The sequence below is a fragment of the Talpa europaea genome (assembly GCF_964194135.1).
Source record: "Talpa europaea genome assembly, chromosome: 3".
Lineage (NCBI taxonomy): Eukaryota > Metazoa > Chordata > Mammalia > Eulipotyphla > Talpidae > Talpa > Talpa europaea.
Window position 1 is genome coordinate 119,090,757 of NC_140069.1, and position 27,386 is coordinate 119,118,142.

The 27,386-nt window shown below is 33.2% G+C and overlaps 1 protein-coding gene across 8 annotated transcripts in view; it reads right to left on the reverse strand.

Annotated features, from left to right (window-relative positions):
• COG5 (component of oligomeric golgi complex 5) overlaps window positions 1-27,386 on the reverse strand; it is a gene marked incomplete at both ends in the record, with an annotated part of 167,069 nt that overhangs the window by 25,478 nt on the left and 114,205 nt on the right. For 5 of the 8 annotated variants that reach the window (XM_084230368.1, XM_084230370.1, XM_084230369.1 and 2 more), the window contains 5 exons: window positions 3,132-3,235; window positions 7,854-7,916; window positions 9,495-9,605; window positions 23,708-23,807; window positions 26,349-26,510. In XM_084230368.1, coding sequence (XP_084086494.1) covers window positions 3,132-3,235; window positions 7,854-7,916; window positions 9,495-9,605; window positions 23,708-23,807; window positions 26,349-26,510 — 540 coding nt within the window. The remainder of the gene's footprint in view (window positions 1-3,131; window positions 3,236-7,853; window positions 7,917-9,494; window positions 9,606-23,707; window positions 23,808-26,348; window positions 26,511-27,386) is intronic. The other 3 variants (XM_084230364.1, XM_084230363.1, XM_084230365.1) reach the window with 3 other exon arrangements.

The window sequence follows — 27,386 nt, forward strand, 5'->3', positions numbered from 1 at the left end:
TTGCATCAACAGATGATGCCAGCTGATGCGCCATGAAACACTATTTATAATTTATAAATGTTTACAATTGCTCTTTAAAGAATATTAAAAGAATGTGAAATATTTATAGGAAAGAAGAGCTATACCAAAATTAGAAATCACCTGATACTAATCAGTGAACCAATGAGATCACTGGCTACATAATGCTGAATCTTTTTTAAAATATAAGTGTTTCCATTTTGAGAATGACGGAGAGAAATTGGCAATGGTCTAGAGAATAACAGATATGACTCAAATGCCTAAGCAAGAGAATGAGGTGAACTTAATTCTTTTCAAATGCAGCTAAGGTTATTATAAGTAGGATGCTTACCAAAGGTCTCCCACTTACAGAAACAGATAGAAAAAAAAGAAAGAAAGCTTATGTTCCAGCAAGAAGAAATTCTGTTCAGATGTAAGACTGTCTTGACTGTGGCAAGGCATTGAAGAAGGGCATGCTAGACAGAACAAGGCTGTTTGCAGTGTCAAAGGGTTGGGAGCATGCTGCTGGTTACCGAGTGTAGGAACAGCTGTAGGAAGTGAAGGCCATCTTCACATAGGTTTGGTTTTGCAGATTCAGACCACTGCATGACCCAGCTTTATTGAGGTTTTGTCAGCCCAATGACTACACCCCCCCAAAAAGGGTTCTAATCTCTTTCCTATCTTCTTAATATTTCTTATTTTCTTATGCTTTATCAAAAGCACATTGTTATCTTGGTACTACTCTGGAGAATTCTTTCAAGATTTTGTTATTACATTTTAAAAGAACAGGTTTATTAGAAAAGAAGAAAGAAAAAGAGAGGTACCTGTACAGTCACAGGTGCCCTTTCAAGAATTTTAAAGTGGTCAGTTGGAATCATTTTCCTGAGGATTATGAAACAACATACTGAAATAGATGCATGTGTCAGGAGTCAATACAAGTAAAATAAAATGATGTATTAGACAAAATTTTGAAATATGTATTATGAGTTCTCACTATAGATTAGAAGCTTGATTTAAATGAACTATAAAACTTGCTTGGTAATTACTAATGCTCAGTTTCCCCAATTATGCGAATAATTTTCAACTGAGCAGAAATTTAAGGGTCTTTATAAAGAGAGCTTACATATGCAAGTTGATGACAGAAGGATTAAACAAATGCACATCTGAGAACTGGAAAATGTTCAAATTCACATCATCAGTCTTTTCAGTGGGTGTGTGTGTGTGTGTGTGTGTGTGTCCACACTCTCCTCGCCGCAGAGGTGCTCATTCCTCATGTCAAAGATCTAGGGTAATCCTATTTTTACTGCCTTTCCTTCTCCCTTCAAAGATATAATTGGACATAAATCATTTTACATAAAAGAATTTCAATCAACATACTATATCAGTCAGACATTTATATTTTAAGTTTTATCTAATTTGCAAAGAAACATATCAGTCCTATTAAATACATTTCAAATATCAGGAAGTGTGTTAAGGATTACTTTTTAAATAACAGAGTCCTATTTAAATATGTAATACAACCACATTACAAATAAGATTGGCCCAATTTATTCTTCATACTTTCAATAGATGTAGAGACTTTGAAAGGGTAGGTATTCACAATAATTTTTCCCAGTGTGATCCCTGGGGGCTGACCCTACTATAAAAGTTATTTCTAGTTCTTGAATTGTGTGATCCAACTTCATAAAAGCCACATATACATGAACAGACATAACAGATTTACAAATAATGTTCTAGAAAGTGGGGAAATAATTGCTATGGGAGCAATACTTTCAATACACTATAAAGCAACAGTGCTTTGCACTCTTGTATAGTCTTGTATGGAGAATGGCTTTCATACGGCTGCTGTGTAAGTAGAGGGGGCTGAAATGGAGTCTTGAAAGGCCATTTGGAGGAAAAATGAAGGAGAATGTTTTTAAGGACAATGTTATACAACTTAAAATAATGTTTCCTACTCATCACAACCTATCATAAAAGAACCAATCTGGCTCATTTGAATTTAAACAAATTAGTAAATATATACCCATTTGGGAAACTAACTTTCAATGTCTAATGTGTTATCTATAGGAACTAGTTGTGGCTCTGTAATACAATTACTAAAGAACTTGATGACTCATAGATAAGCCTTCAAAATTTACTTCACTTTGTTTTCTTTTCAGATAAACTAATGACTGGTCTAACTGATATATTTCAGATTATTTTTGAACAAAATTAATTTCCTTCCAAATACTGATAACCAGCATTTTATATTCTTATCTCCAGATATTATAGCATTTTTGTGTAGTACCTACTTTATCCTTCTGTGCTTTATACCATTATTAAAAACAGACTGACTTTTCACCATTCAAAAGTTATTTTGTAAATGAAATAACTGATTACAAAAAGCTAAAAGGTGAGTGAAATAACCACATTTTCTACAAACAGCAATACTAGTGGCTGGAAAACTGAAAAACATGAAAATAAATACAAACAGGACAGTTCAAAATTAGTAACTATGAACTAGGAATATGTCGTTAGAATACATGTCTACATTTGAATGCTTGGTTGAATAAGTTCTTTTTTTTAATCACTCTAAGCACATGCAAATAACTATTCCAACTTCTTCACAGATAGTTTTCTTGTGTACTGAGCCAAAACCATTTCACTCTAAAAAGATTCAATTAGGTGTTTATTACTATGACTCTTTTCTCAAGGTATATAAAATATGCATAAGAACTACACATGAAACTGCTATGGAAAAATACCCAAGTGTTTATGGGTAGGTGTGATATGACCAGATTACATTACCATTAAACTCTGAGAAAGGAAGTCCATTATTGGAAGAGGTTAGAAGGGGCTTGCCCTGAAAGCCAGAACAGGATTCAGACTAGCACAATGCCAGGAACAGGACATTTTATGCAAGGAATGCCTTGCGTATCCCAGAAACTGAAGTACATGGTACTTGTGAAAAGGAGAAATACAAGATTGCCAAGGGAATATAGTATAAATGATCAAGAAAATAGAGGGAAATGTTGAGGGCCAAACCTGCATTAAGAGAAACAGTTTCCGAGGTAATAGGAGACTCAAGGAGTTAGGGTAGAGGTGGGGATGAAAAACAACAAAGGTTAGTGAAAATTTTGATTGAAAATTATTACCCAGAAAAATCTTCTTGATGCATGGTGATGATTATGGCCTCTATAGCATCTCCCACTGAAGTCAATAAGGGTTGCACAGCATTTCCCATAAGAACATGGATTGTCTGAAAAGGGAAAAAAAAAGGAAGGGAAGGCAAAATTTTGAAAAGACCAACATAAAGAAACTGAGATGTGAAGAATATTTTGACTATGAGCTTTCATATTATATCAAATTCAGACTATAGGCAGTTTAACTATAATGCAACAGAAGACTGCTCCTCTCACTAACTGCTGACAGTAATGATTTTTAAGATTTAAAATACGTGGAACATGGCACTAAAAAATTTCAATTCTTCCTCTCCCTTTCAAGTTTTCAATAAATATAATGGTCAAGTGAGCTCCTAGAGAAAAGAGAGGAGAATCATACTATCATTTACAAAAAGAATACATTTTTTCAAGTTTTCTACAGGGAGACAAGATAAAAAGTAATTCTTCAAAAATTAGAATATTATATGCTGTAGCCAGGGTGACTAAAACATGTACTAGTGATTCTCATAAAGCAGAACAGTTACGCATTTCATGAATGAAGCTTCTAGTTAGAGTTAACAGAAGTGGTTCTCAATTGGGGGCAATTTGCAACACCAAAGATATATGGCAATGTTTTGAGACATTTTCTAATTGTTACAACTGGCTGAGGAAGTTTGCTACTAGCATCTAATAGGACAGAGAAGCTAGTAAATACCCTACAATAGAAAAGACAGTCCCCCACAACAAAGAACTACCTGATTTAAAATGTCAATAATGCTAAGGTTGAGAAACTGTTCTACAAGGAGATATACTCACTGGCTAGATTATGTAAAACCTTAGGCTTTAGTTATAGGTTTTTAGTGTGAAAATATTGACTGGGCTTAAGGACAAATCTAATAAAGGAGGTGAAAGACAAAAACAAACAAACAAACAAACAAAATTCAATGAAACTACAACACTGTGCTGAAAGAAACAGAAGACACCAGGAAACAGATATGTATTCCATGATGAAGGATTGGAAGAATCAACATTATTAAAGTGTCTATCTTACCCAATAAAGCAATATAGAGATTCAATACAATCCCTATCAAAATTTCAATGGTACTCTTCAAATAAAGAGCAGACATTACTGAAACTTACATGGAACCACAAAAGACCGTGCATAGCCAAAAAAAGAAAATTCTGTGTTGACAAAAAAAAAAAAAAGGGGGGGGGTGGAATGGAGGTACCACGCTCCAGAGACTTCAAGCTATACTACACAGCTATAGTAATAAAAATAGTATGGTATTAGAATGAAAGCAAACATACATACCAATAGAATAGAATTTAGAGGCCAGAAATAAACCATACTTATATGGACAGTTAATCTATGAGAAAGGAGCCAAGTTTATAAACTGGAGAAAAGAAAGTCTTTCAATAAATGGTACCGGGAAAACTGGACACTTACTTGAAGAAAAATGAAATCAGATCATTGTCTCACACCACACACAAAAATTAACTCAAAATGAATTAAAGAATTGCATGTAAACCACAAAATACATAGAAGGAAACCCACAAAATACATAGAAAGAAACATAGCCAAAACATTCCACAACATTGGTTTCAGGGATGTCTTTGGTGATTCCAACAGCAAGGAAAACAAAAGCAAAAATAAACAAATGGTATTAAGTCAAGCTACAAAGTTTCTGTACAATTAAAGAAACGATCATTTAAAATAGTAAGACACCCTTCTGAGTGGGAGAAAATATTTTCACACCATACTTCTAATAAGGGGCTAATATCCAAGATCTATAGAGAACTCATACAAATCAACAAGAAAACAAAAAAATCCAATCAAAAATTGGGCAGAAGAGTTAAACACTTTCCTAAAGGCATAAAGGCAAACATGGAATCACAGTATTTTTTCTGATAAAAGAATTAAATAAGAAATTAAGAAGAAGATAAACTGTAAAATTAGTTATTTATTAATAAATTTAGTTAAATTTAGTAAGGACAATATAAACTTGATGCCATAGCCAGGCAAAGATACTACAAGAAAACCACACAACAATATCCTTCATGATTTCAGATGTGAACATTTTTAACAAAAAAAATTAAGTAGATCAAATCCAGGAATATTAAAAGGATAATACATCATGACCAAGATCAGTTTGATATTTGAAAATAAATTACTGTAAAGAAATTTTTTACTAAGGTAAAATAAAGAGGTAAAATCATATGATCATTTCAATAGATACTGAAAAAGCTTTGATGAAACAATACCATTTATAGTTTAAAAAGTCTAAGTACACCAAAAAGAGAATTTGTTTAATCTGATACAAGCAATCTAAGAAAAACTTAGAACTAACATCTTACTTAAAACAGTAAGTAACTGAATGCTTTCCTGCAAGTAACCAAAAATTCAACAAGGTCTTACCAGTTTTATTCAACACTGCACTAGAGGTTCTAGTCAGTGAAAAAAGTCTTAGAAAAATAGGTATAAAGATCAGAAAGGAAGAAATAAAACTGTCTCTATTTGGATATAATATGATGGTTTACACAAAAAACCTTATCACCAGGCAGTTTTCTATGTAGAGAAAACATGAAATAGGAGGAGAAGAGAACATCTTGGGAAATGCCTTCATTTAGGGGTGGGTAGAGGATTAACAACAACCAGAAGAAACTGAGAAAGGAGATTAGATAATGTTTCATAAGTTCTTTTACAAAGGAAATCTGTCATACATTAAAAAAATTATCTAAAATAGCTAAGATTACAAAAATATTAAAGGTTCAGCAATTGGAATATTCCCTTATATAGAATATCAAACCCACTCATTAAGGGAGAAATGAAGAAATGTCACATATAAATTTAGCAATACAATCACTACTGCTCAAGACATCTCAGAAATAAATGGATTGGTACTATCAGGGCCAAAGTGATTAAATACTACTTATAGACAAGGAGGTTATAATAAAATGGCCCTAACGGTATTAATATTAATTATGCATCTTGTGATGTATTACATAATGCTGATGAGATGATGAATCTCCAACCTAAAGTTACATTAATTTTGGATGAAATCTCAATAGTAAAGAAAAAATGACTGTTATATGGTGGTGTTATAGTAAGTTAAAAAGTATGCTTAATATTTTTTCTATCAAATAATAAAAACCTACAGATCTTTGGTTCCTGGGCGGTAGTTATTTATGAATCATAACATTCTATCCAATGACATAAGTTTCCTATAGTTTTATAGATTCAAGTTTGTTTTTTTTCTTTAAGTCAGAGTTGTTTATATTTTACATAATATGTCATAATGGTTTCTTATGTGATTTAACTAAAAAGCAAGGTTAAAACAGCTTGATTGAATTCTGTTAAAGCAATTAAGTCTCTAATTGTTAGAGTCACTGCAGGAAGCCTTGAAATGCTAGTCTTCTTTTACCATTTCTCAAGAGTAAAATGGCAATGCTACAGCAAACTGTAGTTTGTAGTTTTTCTTGTATCATCTCTATTCTCTAAATAATAAATATTTCTTCTTGGAGTTTATTAGACCTCCTCTCCCCTCCCCTCTGCTCCCTTTCCCCAATCTTCTGCTCATGTGATCTAAATCCAACCTAACAGTTAACAGATACTACCTTTTTGTATTTTGTACCTATATTGTACCATGTTATAGATGGAGAAATTAAGACGATAGAAATTATTAACTTGTTTGAGGTTATACAGCCAGTTAAATAGCTGAGATGGGATTCTCTTACAAGCAGTTTGGCAGCAGAGTCTTTGCTATTTGGCCTTAGTTACTTACATTCTAGGTAAGTACTAAATAAATATTTAGTAAATGAATGAATGATGGTGGCAAAGTGTTGAAGACATGACTCTATTGAGTTAGTGAGATCTGAATTTATGTGCTATGTGACCTTGACTAAGTGATTTCTAATTTGTATAAAATAGGGATAAAAATAATCCTAACAGCTGCTGTAATATTTCAATATATTGCATGTGACTGGAAAATAGCAGGTGCCAAATAAAGGCTATCTTACTATTAAAAGAAATAATTTCCTTGTTTTCTTAAGAGTTACCTACTGTCAACTACATATGGCTGTGAATCTTACACGAATATTACTTTTTATTTAATTTCCTGAGTATTAGAAAGGGGGTACATTATAGTGCATACTATGTATAAAAAAATGGGAATATACTTTGGTTTCACATCTTACAGATCTATGTTAAAGCAGTTTCTCAACCTCAGCATTACTGACATTTTGGGCCTCATAATTCTATGCTGGTGGGGGCTGTGCTATACATTGCAGCATGTTTAAACAGAATCTTTGGTGCTAGATGCCAGCAGCATCCTACTCCCAGTCATGACAATCAAAAAATATCTCCAGATGTCATTAATGTCCCATAGGGCAGAAAATCACCTTGAATGGAGATCCCCTGCTTTACTGGGGTAATACTGAGCTGTACCATCCCAAGAAACAGTGAACACCAAAAGATTCTTGTTTCTGTCTATACAATCATCATAAGTAGAACAGTCTGTAAATATCATAAAGGTCTATTTTTAAATTCTAGAAAATATACACACACAAGTATCTTCTTTCTTTAGGAAAACTGTCAAATGCTACTTCTACTATATGTAGAAGAGTATAAATTATTTTTAAAATGTGACATTTCCATTCAGCCAAACAAATAATTCTAAAACCCACTTTGATCTTTAGTCAAATATTAAATTTCGTTACCTTTAGGGCTGAAATTATAGTTTGCTCAGCTGCTGGTGGGAATGAACTCTGATTGGAAACCACCTAGAACAAGGTTTTGATCCAGTTATAGATTTGCTTAAATCATTTATTTTGATGATAACATGTTTCCATAAGCCACATATAAAAGAATAAGTATCATTACTTCAGAGACATATTTCATACAGGTTTTAAAAACTCACCAGTATTTATTAGTTAAGATAGGTTGAAAATACATTTATGCTTAAAGCAAATAAATAAACTTCAGCTAATCAATACATTAACAATTCATAACTTGAAATGTCAATCTAAAAACACATTTACTTATTTCAAAATATTCAATTTTTTCTAGGCTGAGAGTAATTTTCAACAAATCTTTAAAATACAAATGTCAAGCATTTTCCTTTTTACAAATCAAACATGAAAATTCTGAAATTATCAATAAAGACATTTAAATCAGGGTAAAAATAGACAACAACCTTTTATTGCTGTGGTGCTTAGAGTAATAACTAAAGAAAATGGAAAGTATATCATTTGTGATTTTTATTTATTTTTCTCTGCGATTTACATTTCTGAGATTTACCTGTTAGTAACTCTTCAAGTAATTTTATTTATTATGTTAAATATATATTTTTGGAAACCCAAAATATATAATTTTGGTAAAAGGACTTATTTAAAATTTTAAGTCTTCTAAATATTTATCTCCCTATTTGCTAAATATTGATTTATAGAAGGCTATTCAAAAGTTAGAGGGCATATACATAATGTATACTCCTCTGAATTATGAACTAAATTATGACCACAGTTCATTTTTGACATAACATATGAAAACAAGTTAAAGTTTACGCATTTAAAAATAAAAGCACAGGGGGCCTTCCTGGTGGCTCAGGGGTTAAGACTCAGCATGATGAAGCTGTCACCAGTCACTGCAGCATGAATTCAATCCCTGGCCAGGGAACTAACCCACATGGCACAGCAAACCTCTCCTGTCTCACTCGCTGCTCCCCTCAACATGTATTTCAATAGATCTGCCTGTTCTGCTCCCCACTCTGTCTCTGGTGAATCTCACCCCCGTACCTCTGGGATACATCCCAGTTCTTGTATGACTAAATAAATAAAAATAAATCTTTAAAAAATAAAATAAAGCACTAATAGCACAATAGCAAAAAGAATATATACTTTCTACTTACAAATAAACATTGGTGATTATATCATAAATTCAGTTTTTAATATAGCCCCCCCCCCTTTCCTTTTGTGCAAAGTTGGAACCATGTGACATGGTGGAGGGCTTAAATATTCTTATTCTGTCATTAGTTTCACTATAACTTACTACTATCTAAATGCTATCAAATTATACTTTTCAATAGGTATGAAGCACATATACTATACATGATTATGCCAACCAACATGAGGATCTAAAGTTCATGCATTAAAAAAAATCATGTAATTTTTGTGACATTGTAAAAAAAAAAGTCATGCTGATAAGAAAGGTCAGATCCATGACTTTAAAATGAGTTAAATTCTCAGCTTATTTTAAAACCATATTTTCATTGTATTTTTTCAAAAAAATCAAATAATTTGTAAGTTTACTAAATTGAGACAAGAAGGAAGAGCTTGGAATTAAATAAAAAAAATTAAAGTTACCTTTGTTATTGACTGATGCAACTTAAATAGTGAATTCACCACTGCCACATTTCTTCTTTGCCCGTCAGTCAGAGGCCCAATCACCTGACTTGCATCGCCTTGTGTGGAGAGCTGTAAGAATTCACACAAAAAGAAATATCAAAATGATAGTTCATATTTAACTGGGGAGAAGTTCATAAGCCCCTGACAAGGAGAATTATATTATATGGGGTACACAAACACTGTTTTGACTATAAAGCATTAGGAACTAGATGACTGAAAGGTAGGAAGAATAAGAGACTCGACATCCAAAACTGAGAAATGTACATACTGGTGAATGCAAAAGGACTGCATTTGAGTTTTTAAAAATTTGTTCTCTTACATACAGAGGAGATAATCCAATGGCTAAATGAGTCCTTAATAATATTGAAAGTGGTTCTTATGTGTAAATGACAAGAACTATTATTCGTTTTTATATTTAACTATCTGAAGAAAATATTTTTCATAAATTCAAATTCAGTACATCTGCTCACTAGGAACATCATGTGAATTCAATGCATGAGAAATAACTGAGATTGAAACCCTGAAACAGTAATAAACTATATAGTTAATAGGAAGAGTAATTTTATGTAACTTAATTTGCAGATGAAAGGACTAAGCATCTTCCTAAAATCACAGTTAAGGACTAGAAGCAAAAGAAATAAAACTGACAATTCAAAGGGTGAGTTGGATGACAGCTTTAAATTTCTATTCAGAAAATCTACTGAAAATTACTTTTGGAGAATGATAAAGTTGGTGACTCAAAAGAATATCTAAAAAGAACAAGAAAATACATTTTGTTATGAATAACAGAAAGTTAAGTTGCTTTTCAGACAGCTTGGTACTAACACTAGTGCACTATTTGCCCATAATTCCTGTTAATGTCAAGGCTACAGGATAATCGCTTTTTATGTGAATCTCTTCATAATTTTAAATATTTTTTTGCAAGCATACCTAGAACAAATGAGAGGAAAATATGTACTAGGATTTCATAGATTTGGAGTAGAATATGAACTACATAGTAATCTACAATGCTTCCCTGAATGAAAATCAGTCAAAATGTTGTTATACATAAATCAGATATTTTTTAACAAAAATGTTGAAATAAGTTCTGACGAACACCTAGCTACAATTATAGTCATGGTTATAATTATTTTTTCTGAAAGTGGCAAGTGTGTTTGTATTAAAATTACAAAATTAACTTTTATTAAGATAAAACCTTTTGATCTAAGTCAAGCTTTCTACCCAATTTTGAAGTTCAAGGCAATAAAAAGTTTTTTTTTTTTTATTTTAGTGAAAAGTACAAAGGGCAATTATCTGCCTCTTAGACTGGCCCTACCCTTCTCAAGCATACAGAAGACATCTTCAGTCAACTGCTGCCCTGTTATGGTCTCACAAAACAGAACCCCAGGCAACGATTACAAATCTCTTAGACTTGACATAGGAGGTGCAATTTATTTGTGATCACTGAACTGCGGCCTGTCACTTTTTCTGGACATGTGGTTCCATGATTCTAAGAGTATTTTAATACTTTCTAGGTTAAGGGATGCTAATGAGCAATATATTCAAGAGCCCTGAAATTGCAGTATCCTTATATATTCCACTATTAGAAATATAATCTAAGCCAATAATACAATTACATGCATAAGGATGATGCAATCAATAAGAGAGAGAAAGTGGAAAACCCTGTATAACTAAGAATAAAGGAATAGTTGCGGATATTAAGCAATTCACATGGGACAAATGTTCACATAGAATGAATAACAATGAGAGATGCCTATGTTATAGTGTTACGTGCAAAAACAACAAAACAAACAAAAACACAAAGGCAGTTGCTCTTACAAGACCAGAAAGCAAAAATGTTGAGAAATAGTATAAACCATAACATAATGAAGAATTTATCAAAAAATTCTAGTAAAGGACATACGGAATTCCATAAAGTATCTAAAAGGTTCAAATTATTGTGCAAGAAAATTTAATCCATTATAAACATGATAGATGTATAATCTCTATCACTGAAGAACTGACGCTAACATGTGGAGAAAATTCCTTTGGTTACTGTTTACTTGCTCAAAATAAGATATGGGGGAAAAAAGAATCTTTCTTGATCTAATAATTTGCAACACAGATGAAAATAACTGAATTGTATTTATAATCACTTATCAAATGCTTTGTTATAGATTAGTTAGTTCAGGTTAAGGATTATAAGAATTATCATTAAATATTGTTCAGTTTATTATAGCATGCTAATTATTCTATAAAAATATAAATATATGTATGTATTCATAATATATATTAAAATTATTCTATAAAATTCTATATATCTATATAACTGTATATGAAATCCAGACCTAGGATATGTTTCTGCAAATGTGCAGAAAAGGACAAATCTGTAGGTGTTCCCAGCAATTCATTTTTCTGGCAAGTTGGCCTAACTAAACTTCTCTGACAAATGAAACTAATTTTCTTACATACTAAAACTATCAAAATATTTTCAAGAAACTCTTTCGGTAGTACTATGTCACACTTTTCTAGTTTCATCAATAATGTACACAGAACATGTTCCTTAAGAAGGCAACTTGTACTGAAATTAACCATTATATATGCTCACCAGTATTATAGTAAGCAGTGTTTTTGTGCTATCACATATCTTTAAAAGTGACCATGTTAGAGTTTAGTAGGATATATACCTACAGAGATTGCTGCTTGAGCCACTCATTAAACAGCCTTTGTACAAGTTTCCTTTTTCTTTACATTTTGGTGATTTTATGAATCCTTCTCTTATTCCTAAAGCTGGGAGACTTTCCTATAAGTTATGTGTACCCTTTAGTGCACGGCCACTATGACATCAATTCTAGCAGTTTAGAGGATATTTCATTTCCTTCAATCTTATTTACATTTCATAATGATAAATTGGTCAAATATTTGACTATTTTATTAAAAGAAAAAAGAAGCATTACTACAATCTATTAAAAAATAAGGACAGGTACATAAAACAACAGAACACATTCAATGATAATGTTACATCTTGACATTAGACTAATCCTTCACACAAATCTGTTATCAAAGAGATGACAGTTTGATGAAAGCATTTCCATTAAGATCTGGAACAAGAAAAGGATGTCCACTCTCACCACTGCTTTTCAATATAATACTGGAAGTCCTAGCCAGAACAATAATACAAGAGAAAGACATACAAGGAATCCAAATAGGAAAAGAAGAAGTCAAACGATCTCTATTTGCAGATGATATGATAACATACATAGAGAACCACAAAAACTCCACAGAAAAACTAATTCAACTAATCAATCAGTTCAGTAAAGTGGCAGGATACAAAATCAACACGCAAAAGTCAGTAGCTTTCCTATACACAAACAATAAATCTGAAGAAGAAGAAATCAAAAAAAACCATCCCTTTTATTATTGCAACAACAACAAAAAAATCAAATACTTGGGAATAAATCTAACAAAAGAGGTAAAGGACCTATACAAAGAAAACTATAAAACACTGTTAAAAGAAATAGAAGACACAAAGAAATGGAAAGATATCCCCTGCTCATGGATTGGAAGAATAAACATTATTAAAATGGCCATCCTACCAAAAGCAATATACAGATTCAATGCTATTCCAATCAAAATCTCAATGGCATTCTTCAAAGAAATAGAACAATTATTGATGAAATTCATATGGAATCACAAAAAAACCCCGAATAGCCAAGGCTCTCCTGAAAAAAATAAAAAAAAAAAGGGGAATGGAGGCATCACACTCCCAGACTTTAAACTACACTACAAAGCCGTAATCATCAAAACTGCATGGTATTGGAACAAGAACAGACACACAGATCAATGGAATCGAATAGAAAATCCAGAAATAAACCAACAGATTTATGGTCAACTAATCTTTGACAAAGGAGCAAAGAATATGCATTGGAGCAAAGAAAGTTTGTTCAATACATAGTGCTGGGAAAACTGGGTTGCTACATGCAAAAGAATGAAGTTTGACTACTACCTAATACCATGCACAAAAACTAACTCAAAATGGATTAAAGAACTAAACATAAGACCTGAAACCATAAAATACATAAAAGGAAATATAGGTGAAACACTACGTGATATGCACATCAAAGACAACTTCACAGACACATTACCCAAAGCAGTGACAGTGAAGGCAAAGATAAACAGCTGAGACTACATCAAATTAAAGAGCTTCTGTACAGCAAGAGAGACAATAACCAAAACAAAGAGAAACCCCACCGACTGGGAGAACATTTTTGCACACAACACTAATTATAAAGGACTGATCACAAAAATCTACAAACAGCTGATGAGACTCAACAAAAACAAAAAAAATAATCCAGTCAAAAAATGGGCAGAAGAGCTAAAAAGAAACTTCTCTGAAGAGGAAATGCAAATGGCCAACAGGCATATGAAAAAATGTTCAACATCACTTGTAATCAGGGAAATGCAAATCAAAACTACAATGAGGTACCATCTTACACCAGTGAGAATGGCACATATTAAAAAAACTAGCAACAACAAATGTTGGCGAGGTTGTGGAGAAAAAGGAACTCTCCTGCACTGCTGGTGGGAGTGCAAACTGGTCCAACCACTATGGAGAGCTGTGTGGAGATTTCTGGACCTACTAAACACAGAGCTTCCATATGATCCAGCAATTCCACTCCTAGGTATTTACCCAAAGGACACAGAAACATTAATTCCAAAGAGCACCTGCACCCCTATGTTTATAGCAGCACTATTTACAAATAGCTAAGCTTTGGAAACAAGCCAAATGCCCAAAAATAGATGACTGGATCAAGAAGATGTGGTACATATACACCATGGAATATTACTCAGCATTCAAAAAAGATAAACACATGCAATTTGCAGCAACATGGATGAAGCTGGAAGGGATCATGCTCAGCAAAATAAGCCAGAAAGAAAAATAAAAATACCGGATGGTCTCACTCATAGCAGGAATCTAGAAAACTTAAATAAGGGACCAGGAAAAAGAATAACTATAAGAAAGAAAATATCAAAATCGACAAACAACTATGAACCAGAGACACTCTATGGCGGGTGGGGGGCAGGGAAAGGAGAGGTTGGGGTCAAAATAAGGGAGTTGTAATTGTATGGGGAATATAAAAAATAAAATTTAAATTAAAAAAAAAAAGAGAACAGAAAAAAAAAAGATGACAGCTTGAGATGGGTTCCCTTTTGGACAGTTAACATAAAAGTTGGGAACAAAATTAATCTTGTTTATACATGAGAGAAGAACAAGACCAGCACATAAGGATAAAATATAGCTTTGTAATTCAAAGCTAGCTACGTTGCTCCGAGCCTATATTCCTGTTACAAAACTCTTTTATTAACCTACCTTTCTCTCTACTCTCCTCCTCTAGATCTTTTCCCATTCTTTTATCCTATAAGTCAACATTACCCTGGTACGTGGGATTTGGTAACTATAGGGGGAAGGGAAAGCAAACACAACTTGCTAAGAACAGATCATCCAGAACTTTCATTTTACCTCAAAGGACCTTATAATTTGAACAACAGATGAAATTTCCACCTACCCATGACCAATTACTGTCTCCTAAACTGGCCTTATTAATTAAGTTTGGAGTCATCTGCATATTTTTAAATCTTTGAAGACGAAAAAAATGTTCACTGTCATGTATACTGAGCTTTTCCCATTTTCCAGTAATGAATACTATGACTATTTCATTAATCAACAGAAAAACTCTTCATAAATACATAAAGTATAGAAATTAAGGCCTCTTTGGTTTAGGGTAATTAGTTTAATACAGATTGAATTTCAAACCACAGAATTTCCAGAAGAAACATAAGCTTATTATCCTCAGGGATACAGAAAGCTAAAATCCCAGCATCCTACTATTAAGATAAATAAAATTTGAAAAAATATCTAGAAGTTTTTATGTTAGTATGTAGTCTAGTACTTTCATAGTTCTTGAGATGTAAAGTCTAATGTAATTAAGCCTACAATCTTGTATGCATTATTTTCATAGCAATGAAGTTGCATACGTACAGTCTAAAGAGAAATTTTAATTTAACTAGTCTTTTTAAGATTTATTTATTTATGCATACAAGAACTGGGGTACAGGCTAGAGGTGTGGGGGGGTAAGAGTATTCACCAGAGACAAAGTGGGGAACAGAACAGGCAGACTGACTGAAGTACACTGCTGAGGGGAACAGCCGGCGAGTTAGGAGAGGTCTTCTGTGCCATGTGGGTAGCTCCCTGGCTGGCAGGGGATAGAACTTATGCTGCAGTGGCTGCAGACAGCTTCATAGGTTGCATCTTACCCCTTGCACCACTAGGGAAGCCCAATTTAACTAGTCTTAATAAAATTTATATTACTAAACTCCAACCTAGTGAAACTCTTTTTTGTATGTTAATCTTAATAGTAGTATATATGCCAAACCAGAAAAAAAAAAAAAAGGTTAATTACCTGATTGAGTGCAATGATTACCCTAGTGATTAGAAATTTACAAAATCTGGCACTGTCAATCTATGTCAGTGTCTGTCATAAATGGCTATAGTTTTCTGCAAAGGAGTCTTAAGGAGAACTAGTTCAAAGAATATTGTTCTACTGTGGCCTAACCCTCTTAACCGTCACAATCTCCCATTTTGATAGTTGGTTTGTCAACTTCTCTCTGTAATTCTACTTTATTAGTTCGAGGCTGTGTTGTAAGCCGTTTCATAATTTGTAGATGACCTTCTTTTTGCATAATTGTTCCTTTTCTTATATTGTGATGGAGTATCCCGCTGTTAATCCCTAATAATGCTTTCTGCCTTACAGACTATATTGTTTAATGTTAACATACTTATAACGGTTTTCAGTTAATTGGTATCTGAAATATTTTTCTCCATTCCTTAACTTTCACACTTTTGTGTGTCCTTATGTTTTCCAAAGTTTCTGTCCTTATATTACAGAAAGTTCAATTAAGTTATTGATCCTATCAAAACTGATAAACATGTCTGGCCAATTTAGTCTATTGGTTGTGATTCATTTATTCTGATAAATGATATAGTCTGATTCATCTTACTAGAAACTTTTTACATATCATGTGTTTTTGTTTTATGCCCTCTTATATACTTTCCAGCCTTTTAATTTACTGGTACATTTTTGTTTTACACATTTTCCCATCAATTTACTTGAAGTTATAGATTCTATTTCTGATCTTTTAGTGGTTATAATTAGATCATCCCAATTCATACTTGACTTAAACCAAAGCATCTATAGCTTTACAGTCCTCTTGAAAAATACAAGCATTTCATAATGTTTTAAAATATATCATCCCTCCCTCATTTTAAGCCTTACAGTGGACTTGTATTTTAGTTCTATCTGGTGTCTATGTCCCAAATTGGCGTCTATTATTTTCAATTTTATGCAATTAAGGCTTAGATTTACCTACATGTTTATCTGTTATGATTTTTATTACTTCCTAAATTCCAGTTCTTCCCTTTGAATTTTTTTCCTCACTCAAAATGAAGGCCAAAGCACTTATTATAGCTTCCATGGACTCGTGGGATCTAGAGTCGAGGTTAGAGAGATTAAAAGATATTAGATTGGGTTACAAGAAATTCTAAGAAAGCAAGAGCCTTCCATAAGCTCCAGTCTTTCAATATTCAGAAATGCAGGCATATACGCAAGGTTGAAGAGGCAGAGTGCTTAGAAATAGAGAATCTAAAGTTGGAGATGCCATTTTCTGGTAGTATAGTCCAAGTCCAGAACACAAATTTCCTCAAAGCTGCCAGAATTCCTGCTTCCTCAGTCCCACCCAGTATAAGCAATTCCTCTGGGCACGAATTAAATCATTTCATCTTTTAAAACATGAACATGATAAAAATTGAAATAGCACTGAAAGTTATAAACTGAACAGCAAAAGTTCTCACTTTGTATCCTTAGTCTCATTCTAAAGAGTCATGTGCTAAGAGTGTCTTGTTTTCACATTGTATTTAATATTAATATTAAATATTAATTCCACAATTAATAAAAATCTCCATTCTTCTCAAGTCTTAGACTAAATGTTTTACTATAAAACCAAGATCTACTTAGGTATCACCTATATATATATCACTATAGTTTTGAATTGCAAAAACTATATTTGGAGAGCTTTTTAAAATAGTTCTCATCATAAATAGCTGTCATACTGGTAACTATAGGAGGATATATTGAAAAGAGAATACAAAGAAATATCTTGGCTAGCCTCAGGGAATCTCTTAATAAAATGTTAGAACAGAAGTCAAACTTGAAACAAAAATTAAAAACCACATCTATATAAATCCCCATTCACAAAAGTGTGCCAAGTTACAGACAATCCCATATTAGCCCTTGCAGGCTGAAAGGACTATGAGGGATTTTCTAAGAAACTGTTGCCAGTCATTCCCTTAAACAGCCAAGGAGAAATTAAAATTAAAATTAAAATTAAAATTAATTGAACCCCACTTGCTTTGGACCCTGCAGATGAATATTTAACATCTTTTCCTATCGAAATCCAGGTCCATCAGTTCTCACACAGAGACAAACTATTGTCTTCCTGCTAAATCTGTTTTATGTGCTGCAAATTTGGCTTGGCTTTCTGCTTGCCTCAGGCATGCAGATTGTTGGTTTAGTCAGGTATTTTAACCAACAGATAGAAGCCCAAAATATGACCAGACAGAAATAGGAGTTGCACCTCATTTGCAGTTAGATATAGCTGGACAGAAATCTGGGTAAAACTGCACTTGTAGCTACAAGCTATTGCCTGTCCTCAGTGGAATTATCAAAGTTTATTCTTTTTATGATTGTCTTGGGGATCACTTCTGGATCTTGGGGTGATAATATACTTGCATTCTGCTTGGGGATTAAGATGCCTCTTAATCAAGTGTTTTGAAACTTTTTCTTACTTTTGACAAACCTCCCCAAATGAAATTCTAGTGAAATCTTTTTGACTATCTTACTATGACATTTTTTTCCAGAGGGCCCCTACAGTATCTCTTTGTTTTCTCCCCTTATAAAAAAAGAGGAATGTTAAGCTAATTAGGCTTATTTAATTTGTTGGACTGTATGGGAAACACTGCCAAGTAAGAAGCAATATTAAACCTTAATTTTTATTTATGTGTGTATGGGTATTCTTAATATGTGTTCTAAAACTACATGAATCTTTCATATATTCCTATATCATTTAAATATCATATAGGTTTTCTTCTATTATAGAAATGCCAAGTCTCCAAATTACTTAGGAAATTATGCAAAGAATAAAGTATATTTACAAAGCTTAAAATAAAACCCCACTGCCATCTAAAACAATTGACCTCACACACAGCTACTGACCTTCACTGAAGTGGAAACCTCCCCTTAAATGTCATTCTTATTATTGTTTCAAATGGTCTGCAATCTAGTTAAATGCCAATCTACTTTTTCACAGTTTATAACATTTGACATTTACACTAAGTTTCTAGATATCATTTCCTAAAATCATCAAATAGTTACTGTTGAGAAATGCCCTAAAAACTTACCTTTTGAAAGGAATATGTATCATCTTAGTTGCCAATAATTTTGATATCATAAAAGTTTATAAGCCTATAAAATATAAAAGTACCACAACTCCCTTATAAACTAATATTTTATTTCCTCTTAACATACAGAAGGCAAGGAAAATTCTCATTCAAACTTGCTGTATTTGTAGTGACCTTTCTTCTAAAGGTCACATTTCAAAACTATACAAACAAATTTACTAGTATATCACCATTAAAAAAATCAATTTAGGGCCTCCCTGGTGGCAAAAGGGGTAGAGCGCCGCACTATGAAGCAGTCTGCAGCCTCTGCAGCACAAGTTCAATCCCTGGCTAGCCAGGGAACAACCCACATGGCGCAGCAGACCTCTCTTGAGTCACCCGTTGCTCCCCTCAGCAGTGTATTTCAGTCAGTCTGCCTGTCCTGTTCCCCGCTCTGTCTCTGGTGAATCCTCTCACCCCTGCCATTTCTGGCCTTTACTCCAGCTCTTACATGCAAAAATAAATAAATCTTTAAAAAAAATCAATTTGTTTAGTTTAATCATAAGACATTATGATATACGCAGCTATATGTGTGTTTTGAACAAAAATTTCTACGTAACAAATTTAATTATAACTTTACAACTGCTGTCAAAACAAATAAAATTTCTTTAATGAAAAAATATCTAAAACACATTGATCTCATTTTCAGATGAGCCCCTAGGAAGTGGATATTCACATGACACATACTAAAATACACACCAGAAGAAGTAAACCTTAGTGCTTTTAACTCATATGTGAGAATCCAATGCTAACTCCCTGTTACATCGAAATTAAACTACTAAATCATCTAAATATTTTCCAGCAGCTGAATATTTGTATCCTCCTGACTCATATGATAAAACCAAATGCTCAGGTAGACCTTTAGGGTGAACAGATTATAAAGGCAAATGCATGAAGTGGATCTTTGCAAGAAAGGCTTGATAAAGTCCTCTTGTATCCTCACCCCTCGGAGATTACAGAGAAAAAGATAGCCATTTCTGAGCCAGATGGTGGCTAGATCTTGAACTTCCCAGTCTTCAATTCTGTGAGAAATAAATTGCTGTTGCTTACAGGCCACCCTGTTTGTGGTATTTTGTTAGACCATTCTGCGTGACTAAGAGACTGTCCATTAAAAATACAGAAGTTAAATAAGCTGTAATGTAAAAAATATATTAGGTATGTATTAAAATGTAGATCCCTATGTCACATTATAAAATGAGTAAATAAATCAAACCTGTATGTATAGCACATTCCCATTTTTCTTAAATAAAAAAAGACAGATGCTTTGTGTTAAGATACAGGTCAGAAACAGAAATTGTGAAGCTTTCCTGAGAATCAAATCTGATTTTGAATACCAGTTTCAATACTTTATACTTGGCATTCCATTTTTTTTTAAAGATTTTATTTATTTATACATACAGGAACTGGGGAAGAGGCCATAGTTGTGGGGGGTGAGAGGATTCACCAGAGACAGAGAGGGGAACAGAACAGGCAGAGCAACTGAAATACACTGCTGAGGGGAGCAGTGGGTGAGACAGGAGAGGTCTGCTGCGCCATGTGGGTTAGCTCCCTGGCCGGGGATTGAACTCGTGCTACAGTGGCTGTGGCTAGCTTCATAGGTTGTGTCTTAACTCCTTGTACCACCAGGGAGGCCTTTTGGCATTCTATTTTTACCAGTCTATATTGGACATGTTATTAGCCTTTCTCAATCTCAACTTCTACCTTTTGTATTGGCAGATATTAACACTCATTTTACAGGACTGTTGTGAAGTAAATGAGGTAATACATGAAGTGGATAATCACACAATAAAAGCCATTAAAAATGCTTACAAGATATTCTTATAGCTTTACCCTAACCTTAAAAAAAGAATTCTCTAGTGCCATTTAAGAATCATAAAAAAGATTTTGCGATTTGTCCCTACAGAGGTTTAGGTTTGTATGACATATAACTCCAGTGATTAAGAACAGAAAAACTTTAGAAAATATACATGTAATGATAAAATAATTTTAGACTATAAGCATATCTATGTACTATATAATGTATAATGTTTTACTCTACTGTATTTCAGAACATTACAATGATGAAGTAAAAAAGAAACAATATAGCTTTCACAGGCATACAGAATATATACAAATATACAGTGAGTTCAGATGACTGTGAGGATGGTGCACAGAATAGAATCAACTTGAGAAATCCTTTTCTGAGTCTTTTTCCTGATGTGAAAAAAGATATAATTAAGTATACTAAAATGTTCTGGTAACCAAGAAACTTCCAGAACTAATCTTTTGGGAAATAAATTTAGGATTCTGGAAAGCTGTTCGATCTACATTTCAGATTTTATATTTTCATGTTACACTTTCCAAAAACATGCTTGTCTTTAGTTCCTTTAGTTCGTTACTTTAGCATTTCATTGATAATTTGATTTCTGTCACTTTTCAACCCTGTGGATTTGAGATTTAAGTTTTTCCTTTATAGGAAGAATCCACCATTTATGTAGACATAGCTATCAAACCAAATTTTAAATCAATATTTGTATTTACAGATGAAGTTTATTTTAATTAAAAATCTGCTTCAAGGGCCTCCCTGGTGGCGCAGCGGTTGAGCGCTGGGTTGCGAAGCTGCCCGCAGCCTCAGCGGCACCGGTTCAATCCCCGGCTGCTCCCCGGCCACCGGAGGAGGGTCCCACATGGTGCGCAGACCTCTCCTGCCACCCGCTGCTCCCCTCAGCACTGTACTTCGGACCTTCTGCCTGCTCTGTTCTCCGCTCTGGCTCTGGTGATTTCTCTCACCCTCCCGTGCTTCTGACTGTACCCAGTGCATGTATAAACAAAACAAACAAACAAATAAATAAACATGCCTCTATAAAAAAAAAAATCTGCTTCAAGTCTTTCTTCCACTAAAATATGATAAATTTAACAGATCAAAGAACAAAATATGATAAATTTAAAACAGGCGTGGCATAAACAGCATTAACAGTCAAAATATAAGGGAAGTGCAATAAAATGTTACGTACATCATTAATCAATAATATATTTCGAAAGTAAACCACAATATACTTTGTTATTTAATGTTCATGTGCCCTTTATACAAAATGAAAATTGAAAATTAAAATTACTTTTGAAGAAATTCACTTAAAATTTTAAAACTTTAAAATCAATGACTTACTGTTGTTTTTTAAATTACAGTTTTTTTTTTCTTTTTTTGGTGTTCTTAATATTCTCTCTATTCCAATTATGTTTAATGAGGCAAAGCGGGTTTACATCAATTACTTCTGTTAGCCTTTAACATTGTAGGTTTGGATGGTGTGAGAAATTTAGTCACAGGCTATTTGACAAACAGTACCAATTCAATCACAAGGTGGCTGATGAATTTTAAATTTGTAAAAGCCTTTTGTCATATTGAAGGCAATAGGTCTAACATTATCTCTGTGGCTTCTATGTTGACTCTTCCTTTAATGTGGACCATCTCCTAAAATTTTTTCCCTGCCATTTTTAGTAATTGCATTAAATTCGATGGATATAATAGTGAATTTCACTTGCAGCAATAAACCATGTTTTTAAGAGCAATTAAAATTATAATAAAAGTTTCAAGAAAATGTATAAGAGAAAAATTAGTCATGTGATTACCTACAGGGCTTTCAAGGTCTCTGTAAGGGTAGTTTTCAATAAACAAAGTTTAAAAAAAGATATTAAATTATTTGTTAAGGCTGCAAAAACAATTGAATGGAAAATAGTACCATATTAACATGTAGACAAAATTAGAGTGAAAGTAGGAAACCTCATGATCTGACTATTAACCACCAAGGATCATTTTACACAAATTCCTTTAGTTCGATTTGCTACCACCTTACCCTAAAAATTATTCCAGAACAAACTCAAACTCCCAGAATATAGGCACAACTAGATTACTTCATTCTATGATATTTCAACTGGGAGCAATCAGAAAGGGTAAAATGAATTTTTGGTCGGCTATATCTATAGAGAGTAGACAGATTTTTGGGTATATTTTCTAAAATTAGCATACAAATCACAGTTAAAATTATACTAAAACCTTACTCTCTGGATTTCAGTTAGCTTACATATATTTTGGTAAATATGTATGTTTAACTTTAGAACATATATGTAAAGAATTAGATTATGATTGAGATATGTAGCTGTTAAACATATGGAAGTTCCAAATAGAATAATTTTAGGATTTACCTTTCATGTTTTAGTGTTGGAGTCTTTTGAAAGTAAATCAACAGGGTATTACAATTTTAAGCACTTCACTTCCTCCAATTACTTTCTAACAGTTCAAGTCTTTCATAATAGATAACAGTGAATGAATGAAACCTGGATTAAGTGGTAACAAGAAGGGAAATCTGATCAATCTGAAATAATTATTTTTCAGTATATATAATTAGCCCATAAAGTGATATATGTATTTTTTTACATAAACCTTAAAAATCCTGCCTGCCTGCATTCTGAAAGTATTAAAATGGTAGGAAGGTCATTTTTTAAAAGATGTAACAGTTTTTCTGCTTTAAATTCATCAGAAAGATTCAATTTTACTAAAGTAAAAATGCCAATAAATTACTATTTAGTCAATTCAATATTCAGAGTCAGGTATTGCAGTTTTAAACAAAATTATAAAAGTTTACAGATAAGAAATACCACTTACAAGCTGTTCTGATTTTACACCATATAACTGGATGGTCTTTGCCACATTTTTTGACACTGCTAATGTGAGGTTTGCATCAACAGCAGCTACGTTTAGTTCACTGGAGAAAACAAAAACAGACTAATTATTAGCAACGTAGTTCATCAACAAAGTAAAGAGCAACATATAAATCTAAACCAAATAAGCAATGTGATGATTCTTTTTATAGATTTCACTGATTGCTTCCAAGAATTGGTGGCACTGCTTCATTTTCCCTTCTAAATTCAGCATTAGGAAAAAGTGATTTGAGATGGCTTGGTTAATGACCAGTTTCTCATTAATAAAAGCACATCATGTGTGGGTTCAGGCTGTGATTAAGAGAGTAAATTGTGTACAGATTTTTAAAGTAGGATTCTTGTTAATACTGATAAGTGCAATTAGAGTGTGCATATCACAGACATCTGCAAGGAAATGACAGTTCTTGAATGGAAATGATGACCTTGAAAGGATATAGGCTAAAAATATAAACTACACATGATACATAAAGATACTCAGTTTCTGTAGAAATTATGCCAATTCAAGCTGTTTTGTATAGCATAGCTTTTTAAATATATCAAAAGCATAACAAAATATAATTTGAAATTTTAAAAGAAATGAATACAGCATTTCTTTGTCATGCTGATTTCAACTTAACATTGGATTAATTGGGACAGTTGAGATGACTGACCAAAAAAAAAAAAAAAAAAAATGTTTAAAAGAGGGAAGGAAGTACAATGGACTATGGTGGGAGAGCATGGGTGTGGTGATGGGTTCACTACAGTGGTGATACCTGATTGGGAGGGGATCCTTATGTAATTGCAATTAAAAATATAAATAAATTTATAATAATAAAACAAAGAAAAAAGTTAGCTACTACTAAAAAAGTGTTTAGAAAGACCATGGAAAGAATACTAGCAATTAAAAATTACATGAAAATCCATACCTAGAAGGGGAAGCAAGAAAAGTAATTACTGTCTCTGAAATAGAATAAATGTTGGCATTAATCAAATCTCTTTATGAAGAATGATAAGGAGTTTGAAGCAAAACTAGTACATACTGTGTTTGATAAAAATGCCATTTAATGTAAGAGTGAGACATAATTTTATTAATGAACACTTTTTTTTTCATTGCCCCCTTTTAGGTTCTATTAAACACTGGTGTAAATATGTTTTTTCAAGCTCCAGATTATATATGATAGTAACATTGTCAAGCTGCATAGAAGAATGGGAGATGTCTCTTTAACATTTCCATAAACAGGTCAAAGAGAAAAACTGAATCCAGGATTGTTTTTGTCACTGTTATGCTAAACAGATAAGAGACATTAGGATAAAAAAGTCAACAGTCAGGTCTTTGGAAAGTCAAGATAACTATGGAGAAATTTAGGAACAAGATGTTAGAATTTAGACAGTTTTTTCTCCGTATTCTTTCCATGTTTTCAATTATTATGCCGATTTTCATGTATCAGTCGAACTATTGGGCCTTATGTTTTTCCTTTGACAATGACTATTACATATTTATAACCAGTATTTCCACCTGCTTTCTTACTCCTATAACTATAGTTAAAGATGTGCTTCTGTATATTCTACCTGTTTTGTTTTGTTTTACTCTCACATCCCCAGAAGCACCACCCTCAAATTTGCATTCTAAAAGGATCTACAGAGTTCTATATCTTGGTCCTATACTATCATCTTTTTTTTTAAATTTATTTATTTATTTATACAAGCATTGGGTACAGTCAGAAGCGCGGGAGGGTGAGAGAATCCACCAGAGCCAGAGCAGGGAACAGAACAGGCAGACTGACGAAGTACAGTGCTGAGGGGAGCAGCAGGTGTGGCAGGAGAGGTCCGTTGGCCATGTGGGACCCTCACCCGGAGGCCAGGGATCACACTGGCGCAGTAGAGGCTGTGGGCAGCTTCGCAGCCCAGCATTCAACCTCTGCGCCACCGGGGAGGCCCATGTCCTATACTATCATTTTTACTCTACAAAATATCCATCTGCAAATGTATAGGACCTACGGTAATGACAACTTGTTAAGTATGACAGAAACTGAGATAGTCTCACTAGTATTGAAAAAATTAGTCTCATAACCGTTAACCTCAAAATGTCTTAAGGCAGTAGTGTAATTACATTGTCTGCAAGCATTCAGGTGGTACCTCTACTATGATATCTTCCCATTTGAGAGTTTAAAAGCTGTCACATTCCCTTGGAAAGCTTAAAATAGCAAATACAAGTAAGTAATCAGGATTATAATACTGTGTGTGCTGAGAAGTACTTTTGGGGTTTAAGATACAAAAACATTAACTTCTATGCTTTATCGTCTCAATTTATAAAGTTATTACCATACTTACTTTCCTGCATAATATCAAAAATTTACTATGCATAAATAGATTTACCTTGCATCCCTGACAAGAATAATTAAATAGACCATTTTCAGACTGTATTTAAATGATTTTATTAACTGGGATCCCAGGTACTAAATATGTGTACTCATTCAAAACTCTGGTTTAATTGCAGAATTAATTACCTGAATAAATTGAGATAAATTAAAAATGTACTACTATAATACATCACTCTCAAATGAGGCAAGTGTTTTATGGCATGCCCTTATATAAAAATCACATACCTTGCTATAGTTTTAATGATACCTTCAAGTTCATCTGCAGATGGAGGATTACGACCACCAGGGGGGAAAACCAAGTTGATAGGATCAAAGAGTCGAGATAAGGATTTTGATAAATAGGCAGCTTCAAAGGGTTGCAGTGAGTCTTTCAAAGCCTTTTCTGGACTGTGGAAACAAAATTTATTAAAAATGAACTTAAATTATACCACACTAAATGCTATTATACCAGGCTGCAAATACCTTTCTTAAAAACAATTCCTATATAAATGTAACTTTATATGAACAAAAAAAAATGTTTAAAAATATATTTACAAATACATTTCAGAATTAAATGTTTATTAAGAACTATATCAACATTTTAATTTATATATAAGTCCCAGGTATATAATATCAGTACCTTTTGTAGTAAACCTGTCACTTAAGGGTCTCCCCAGTGGCGCAGCGGTTGAGCGCTGGGTTGCGAAGCTGCCTGCAGCCTCTGCAGTGCCAGTTCGATCCCCGGCTGCTCCCCAGCCACCGGAGGAGGGTCTCACATGGCGTGCAGACCTCTCCTGCTGCCCGCTGCTCCCCTCAGCAGTGTATTTCGGTCCTTCTGCCTGCTCTGCTCCCAGCTCTGGCTCTGGTGAATTCTCTCACCCTCCCGCGCTTCTGACTGTACCCAGTGCTTGTATGTATGTATAAATAAATAAATAAATAAATAAATAAATAAATAAATAAATCTTTAAAAAAGAAAAAGTAAACCTGTCACTTAAAATTATAAGAATAATACTGCAAAATCTTCATTTTAACAAGGCTATGCATTCACTTAGCAAATTCTGTTTTTATATAATATCAAAGCATTAACAAAAGAGCAAATCTGTAGAGACCTGCTCCATTAACTAAACCCTTTTCACCCACAGTTGCCATTTCCCATACAGCTTACTATCTTCAAGGGATGTATATATAGCCAAACTTTTATTAATTTCTCATGCCAAAACTTTTATTTGCAAGATATAAAAAGTATTTGTAAAACTCCTACAGTCACATAATACTCCCAACCAG